This window comes from Pipistrellus kuhlii, unplaced genomic scaffold (assembly GCF_014108245.1).
Source record: "Pipistrellus kuhlii isolate mPipKuh1 unplaced genomic scaffold, mPipKuh1.p scaffold_m20_p_1, whole genome shotgun sequence".
Classification (NCBI taxonomy): domain Eukaryota; kingdom Metazoa; phylum Chordata; class Mammalia; order Chiroptera; family Vespertilionidae; genus Pipistrellus; species Pipistrellus kuhlii.
In genome coordinates this window covers 58158193-58165428 of record NW_023425404.1, presented here as the reverse complement: position 1 = coordinate 58165428, position 7236 = coordinate 58158193, and the positions used below count along the sequence as shown (strand labels likewise).

The 7236-nt window shown below is 50.3% G+C and overlaps 1 protein-coding gene across 2 annotated transcripts; it reads right to left on the bottom strand.

Moving 5' to 3' along the window:
- Positions 1 to 679: 679 nt before the first annotated feature.
- Positions 680 to 6252, bottom strand: ACTC1 (actin alpha cardiac muscle 1). 2 transcript variants are annotated; one of them, XM_045583811.1, is made up of 7 exons: positions 6138 to 6252; positions 5408 to 5558; positions 3943 to 4267; positions 3134 to 3295; positions 2827 to 3018; positions 1580 to 1761; positions 680 to 1005 (listed from the first exon to the last, which is right to left on the bottom strand). In XM_045583811.1, exons 2-7 carry the CDS (start codon positions 5534 to 5536, stop codon positions 862 to 864), a joined length of 1134 nt encoding a protein of 377 aa, XP_045439767.1. In that variant the 5' UTR covers positions 5537 to 5558; positions 6138 to 6252; the 3' UTR covers positions 680 to 861. The 2 variants fall into 2 exon arrangements, with proteins under 2 accessions (XP_045439767.1, XP_045439769.1); XM_045583813.1 differs by having other exon boundaries at positions 5408 to 5565; positions 6151 to 6168.
- Positions 6253 to 7236: the final 984 nt, after the last annotated feature.

The following is a 7236-nucleotide window of genomic DNA, read 5'->3' as shown; positions in this document are numbered from 1 at the left end:
TCTCTGCTTATTTTGAACCTGCATGGTGGTCCTGACTTGTTTGAAATGGGACATGCCAGGCTTAACTGTTAGCTGGTTTCACTGTCTCACCGCTAACATGCACAATCCACAGGAAGACAACTGTAGAGTCCAAGAACTGAGTATTTAACCTAATTTATATAAAATAATCTTTGACTTTCTCACTACCAATATATAGGGTGTCCCCAAAACATGTATACAACTTTAATAGCTGATAACTCACTTAATTTTGAAAATGAACTGTATGCTAATAAACACTGACCTCTTAATCATTCCAAGTGTATATACATAATCATTCAATTGTGGCTTCTGCAAAGTTATGAAAACAGCTTCAACATAAGCTAAAGCAATAATTTTCAATATCATTCATGGTAACCAATCTTAGAGAATTGTTTTATCTTCCATTTCTTGCACATGTGAAACTATACCTAATCTTTTCAGGTATGGAATAGATTCGTGATTCTATACCAAAATGTAAAATCAAAATTTAGTGTCATAACTCCCAGCTAAATGTCACGCTAACCCACTTGATGATCTTTGTGGTGGTGTCATATCACAGTGCACAGTGTCAGAGCCATCAATCTAGGAGCTCTCTGTCAAAAATACGTGAACACTGGCCATACTCCAAGCCTACCCCAAAAGGAAGTAAAAGAGGCATTTGTAGGTTGCAAGTCCTGGTCTGGTTTATTTATAAAGCAATAAATATTAGAAGCACAAATAAACTGCACGTGTGTAAACAAACTGTACAATGGTTGATGAGAGATGAAGGAGGGTGGGTCGGAAGACTCCAAGAAGCACAACACTGTCATCCTGAATGTAAGGTAGACTAAAAGAGGAGGCGCCTTAGAAGCATTTGCGGTGGACGATGGAGGGGCCTGCCTCATCGTACTCTTGCTTGCTGATCCACATCTGCTGGAAGGTGGACAAGGAGGCCAGGATGGAGCCCCCGATCCAGACAGAGTACTTGCGCTCAGGGGGAGCGATAATCTGCAGAAAGAAAACAGAAACTTCCAGGGAACGCTGAAGCTCCAAGCAACAGAACATGCCCCATGTTGGGGAGCCTCACCAGAAAAAAATAGTAGGTATTAACTCACTGTAGTGTAAGGTACTTCATACCACAAGTTAATAGAGCTGAGTCAAGTTTTATGCACTTCCCACTACTTCATTACTCCTATTATCAAAGACTTTACAAAATAGAATTTCCCACTTCTCTGAACGCAGGTATAATGTGGCAACAAACTAAAAGACCCAATGTTGGGAACTTTTAAAATGTGTTCAAAGATTTAGGTGGTTTTTTGTGTTTTATTATTTTGTTTTGTTTTGTTTTGTTTTGTTTTTGTCAAAGATTTGTTTTTATCCACAGCTTGAAAGCATTTTTAAAGTCTCCTATCTTGGGGAAAATGCTAGAAAGATCAGAAAGGAAAAAAAAAGTGCTAGAGAAGCTAAAAGGTAAAGGTTTGAGTAGGCAAGAAGCTAAGTGTGAGGAGAAAGGAGTTAGGAATGCCTTCTGCTTGGAATGCCAAGACCTGCTTCACCTCACCCAGGCACAGGGGTTCTTTACCTTAATCTTCATGGTGCTGGGAGCCAGGGCAGTGATTTCCTTTTGCATGCGATCAGCAATCCCAGGGTACATCGTGGTACCTCCAGATAGGACATTGTTGGCATACAGGTCTTTGCGGATATCAATGTCACACTTCATGATGCTATTATAAGTTGTTTCATGAATGCCAGCGGATTCCATACCTAGGAACAAGTTTTTTGTGGTTGTTTTTTTTTTTTTTTTATCAAAGTGCGCTTAGGCTAGGGGCCATGGTGCAGGGGTGAGAACAGGACTCCTCTGTGTCGGTAAACTGTCACCATTTGTCTCTGAAACATGTGCTCCTTTATCAGACACACTGAAGATATTTGTGGAACAGGTGTCCCTAAAAGTGTTCACAGTTAGCCCACAGCAGACTGCCAAGAAATGAACAATTGTGTCTAGCACCTGTTGGAAGCAAACACTTGCTGTATTCACCAGGTGCATGGTGCATGGCAATGTATTGTAAAAGGATAAGACACACATTTAAGTTACATCCATGCAAGTTTTATTTATGCAGCAAAATAAGATCCTCACAAGCTTCCTCCTGTCAATCATCCCTTAGGTGAGATGTTTGGCGACATAGAAATGTCACTCCAGCCAGGACCGGTTTGGCTCAATGGATAGAGCGTCGGCTTGGGGACTGAAGGGTCCCGGGTTCGATTCTGGTCAAGGGCATGTACTTTGGTTGCGGGCATATCCCCAGTGAGGGGTGTGCAAGAGGCAGCTGATCAATGACTCTCTCTCATCGATGTTTCTGACTCTCTATCTCTCTCCCTTCCTCTCTGTACAAAATCAATAAAATATATTTTTTTAAAAAAAGAAATATCACTCCAGTTATCACTGTGAGTGTGACTGCTATTATATGTAACAATGAGTAACTTAAAAGGCAAGTCCAGCTATTGGTAATGAAGCCGATTGGAATGAATCAGCACCCTTGAGTAATTGAGTAATCTTTCCTGCAGATACGGATTATTCAGGTCCTACTCTGTCTCATCCTTTCTTTTGAGATGAAGTCTGAGTGTCATTTCATTTCAACGGGACACAACAGTGATTGCCACCCCTTTAATGAGCCATCAGAACCTGAGACTGAGCTGTGTGGGACTCCAAGCTACGATTTCTTTTCATTCAAGGGTCCCTTTCATCCTTCTTCCTCATAATAGATTTTACTCTGGGACCTCCCAAGATTTGCAGGGAAAGGCTGTGCCTCTGCTCCAGACCCTACAACTCACCGATGAAGGAGGGCTGGAAGAGTGTCTCGGGGCAGCGGAAGCGCTCATTGCCAATGGTGATGACTTGGCCATCGGGTAGTTCATAGCTCTTCTCCAGAGAGGACGAAGAAGCAGCTGTGGCCATCTCATTCTCAAAATCCAGAGCAACATAGCACAGCTTCTCTTTAATGTCACGGACAATTTCACGTTCGGCTGCAGAAATAGAGTACCCCAGTCAAGCTCTGAAGAGTGAAGTCACCTGTGGGAGGTAGATGGACTCACCAGTGAAGGAAAAAACAGTGTTGCAGCACATGAGACACACACTCACCGGTGGTGACAAAGGAGTAGCCACGCTCAGTGAGGATCTTCATGAGGTAGTCAGTGAGATCCCGACCGGCTAGATCCAGACGCATGATGGCATGGGGCAGAGCGTAGCCCTCATAGATGGGGACATTGTGAGTCACGCCATCCCCGGAGTCCAGAACAATGCCTGTCAGAGGGAACAGACAAGGATGAGGTAAATACCTGATGACACCTCTGCTTTTAGCCTCCTGCTTTATGGCCAAGATAAACTAGCCCTTGGCATGGATCCAGATGAAATTAGATCCTTTACACACAAAGAATAAAAAAATGAGCATAACGAATGGTAAATCTGAAGCCAGCCTTGGCTCATCTTTTTAAATATTGCAGTAGAATTTCCCCAGGACACTCAGGTGACCATCCCTTTCATCAGCCTGTAGCACATTGTGCAAGCACCCAGGCATGTTTTTCTTTCCTCCCATCTAACTAACATGTGTTTCTCTTTCTTTTGACTCACACCCTGTGGGGAATGTGGGTTCTCCTTGGCAATATTTGCCAGGAGCTGTGATGGTATGAACACATACCAATGATGGTTGCATTCCAGGCTGATACTGTAGATTGTATGGAGCCTCATCACTGTTTCTTTCAGCTCTCAGAAATACATGTGCTCTGAAACTAACCTCAGGGAATGATGGTTTCCTTTCTCTCTTAGCGCCGACACCTTCCCAAGGAGTACGGGAGAAGGGATCATTCATTTTCAGCTGGGGACACTGATTCACAAGGTCAAGGACTTGGGAATGTGATTCATCAGTGACTGTCCCCAGAGCCCAAACATACCTGTGGTACGGCCAGAAGCATACAGGGACAGCACCGCCTGGATGGCCACATACATGGCAGGGACGTTGAAGGTCTCAAACATGATCTGGGTCATCTTTTCACGGTTGGCCTTGGGGTTCAGCGGGGCCTCGGTGAGCAGAGTTGGGTGCTCCTCTGGGGCCACACGGAGCTCGTTGTAGAAGGTATGGTGCCAGATCTTCTCCATGTCGTCCCAGTTGGTGATGATGCCATGCTCAATGGGGTACTTGAGAGTCAGGATGCCTCGCTTGCTCTGGGCCTCATCTCCTACATAGGAGTCCTTCTGACCCATACCCACCATGACGCCCTAAAAGAAGAAAAAGATGGGGCAGTCAAGCTTCCACTAGGTCAGGAATATAATTGGTGCCTTATAACTTTACATCTAACTGCCCAAGTCAAGGAACACCTTATAAAGGCCAGAAACACCAAACAATAGGATTTTATCCCAATTTAGAAATATCACTTAAAATCAATCTAGTACTTTTCCCCACTATCATTCCCCCCACTTCCCCCCAAAAAAGTATAATTCTACTGCTTAGAATATAACTGCGGGTGAGGGGAGACAATGCTCTTTCACTGAAGTAGAGCCTCGCCTCGTTTTAAAAATACCATAATGCCTTCATTAAATTACTAAGCTCATCCCCCATGTCAACTGGAATTTAAATGACTACGTTGTGAAGTGACTGGATTCATGACACATTGTATTTCTCCTAAGAAAAGATTTTGACATTCATCAAGTAGCGCTTGGCTGCTGGGCCACTTCCACGCTGCCAGGGAAGCCAGCCTGCCAGGGGCTGTCCTGCCCATCACTCCCCAGCCCCGAGCACAACCATCCTCTCTGGCAGCCTGTCTGACCAGGCATGTGGCAAAGGCAGCGAGGGTGGCATTTCTCTTCATAAACAAGGTGGGATGTCACTATCACCATGGCACCTCCTGCCTCTGTCACGTCTGGCTTCTAAAAATGCCAACAGCCAGGAAGCAGATAGATTACATCTTTTTTTCGGGAGCCCAGTACACTGGCTGTGAACAAGGGCGAGGAATGTGGCTGGGCTCCTGCTGGGCAGAGAGAAGGTTTAGTCTTATGTTTCGAACAGGACTGAAAAGAGAGGCCAAGAAGTGAGAGTGACATGTGCGAAAGATAGAGGAAAAGACCCTGAGGACTGGACATGCAGGTCAGGAGCAGAGGGGAGAAATAGCTGCCTTTTCCGACCAGATAGTGGGAGCCCTTGGAGAGCTGTGTCCCTGCAGTGAGGGGGAAACGGCCCACGTCACACCCTCCTTCAGTGGAGGGAGTGAGAACAGCTTGCCTTGACTTCGGCCTGAAGCTAAATCATCTTTCACTTATTTGACCTAAAGAGTTTATGAAGCAGGAGGCTCTGGTGAGACATTCCCTGAACTGCCTGCTGCAGAGGGGACCGGCAGGGCGCGGGGCGGGCAGGAAGGTTACCTGGTGGCGAGGGCGGCCCACGATGGACGGGAAGACGGCGCGGGGCGCGTCATCGCCCGCGAAGCCGGCCTTGACCAGCCCGGAGCCGTTGTCGCACACCAGGGCGGTGGTCTCCTCGTCGTCGCACATCTTGGCACAGTTTCAGCGGGGTCTGCGGGTGGAGGAGAGGGGCGGCCCAGGCTCAGCGCCTGCCTGCGGGGCCGGCCTGTCACAGAGCTCAGGGGCCGCAGGGTCGCACAGCCACCTCTCTGTCCCTCGCAGCAGAAGAACAGAAAGGGTGGGAGGAGCAGCGGAGGTTGGGGAGGTTGGGGGTCTGAGTGCGGAGAGAAAGCGGAGGAATGACTAGGCTCCCTGACTGGGAGGCTCGCCCTCTGACTCAGGTGCAAGGACGGTTACCTCTCACGATCCTCCCCAAAGGTCCTCCCCATTTGCACCTTTTCACAAATTGGGAACCCACGTCAGCCCCATCCACACCCCCCATCCATGCCGCGCCCCAGCCGGAGGGGAGAGCGCACAAGAGCGGGAACCTCCAACACCCAGTGGGGGCCCATGGGGTTCCTCTTCAGCGCGTCCCTCTCCAAGGACTTCCAGGGCTAGAAAAGTTAGAATCAGGTGGAAAAGCTTGGTCTTAAGAAAAGTTAGAATCAGAAAAGTTTGGTCCTAAAGGAGAGAGTGCGGAGCGGCGGGCAGGGCGGTCTCAGAGGCCGGGCGGCCGGGCGGGCTGACTCACCTGCTCGGGGCGGGCGGGCTCGGCTCGGCTCGGCGGGCGCTGGCGGCCGGCGCCGGGCGCGCTGCTTTATACGCGCGGCTGGACGACAGGGTCAGTCGGAGCGGCCGGGGGCAGGGGTGGGGGGCAGCCGGCCACCTTGCCTTATTTGGTCGCCTTCGCACCGCCGAGGAGCGCCGAGGCCATTCATGGAGCCAAGGGCAGGGGAGAGGCTCGGCCAGGGGCCCCCAGACCATGTAAGGAAGGGGAGGGGGCAACCAGGGCATGGCCAAATAGGGAGCCGGGGAGGGGCGGGCGGGAAGGGTTGGGGGCAGGGAACACTACGTGCCGCCAGCCCTCCCCCGCTCCCCAGTGCCTGTGGTGGAGGTGGTGGGGGTGATCCCTGGGTGTGCCTCCTAAGCCCCGCCAGCCGGAGACAATGAGCCACACAGAAGCGGGAAGGCTTGGCACCCTGCCCTCCGCTGAGGGGTCCCGACAGCTGGGCCAAGGCGCAGAGGCAGCCGGCAGCTTCTCCTCTTCCCCATCGGACAACGGGGACTGGAGGAGCAGAGGCTGGCAGCCCCCGGGGACCACAGGGCAGCCCCGCAGCGCCCGCGGGAGGCCAGGAAAGGGGCACCTGGTGGTCTGGGGCCCACCAGCCTGGATGACTTTACTCCAGGAGCGGGGGCTGTGCGCCTCTGGGGCAGAAAGCTGCCATTATCCGAGGGCACCTTAGTCCCAGCCCATGCAGGGCTCAGACCAGGCCAGGGGGAAGGCTAGAGAGAGCGATGTGGGAGTCTGGCCAGCCTTGCTGGAGAAGAAGGGTCAGGCTCATCCCAGCCCCGACATCAGGTTGCTGTCTTCCAAGCGGGATTTTTGCTCAGGACTCCCATCTTTGTCCAAAGGAGGCTCCCTGCCTCCAAAGTCAATGAAGAAACAAATGCCAAAGGCAGCTTGTCCGCTCGCTGTTGGAAAGATAAATATCCATAAACCGGGGGCAAAGCCCTTCACTCCTGGTGGAGACAAAACTGAGACAGCAAATTCTTGCCAAGAAGAGAACTGCAACTTCCACCTATGGACGCATCAGTGAGACAGGAGAATGGTCTCGGGCCCACCCTGGAAC

Excerpts from the sequence above, each read along its gene's own strand:
- ACTC1 (XM_045583811.1), bottom strand. The coding sequence starts at position 5,536 with ATGTGCGACGACGAGGAGACCACCGCCCTGGTGTGCGACAACGGCTCC. Across the intron at positions 4,268-5,407 it reads TGGGCCGCCCTCGCCACCAG|GGCGTCATGGTGGGTATGGG; the intron begins GTAACCTTCCTG and ends TTCTTCTTTTAG. Across the intron at positions 1,006-1,579 it reads CCAGCACCATGAAGATTAAG|ATTATCGCTCCCCCTGAGCG; the intron begins GTAAAGAACCCC and ends TTCTTTCTGCAG.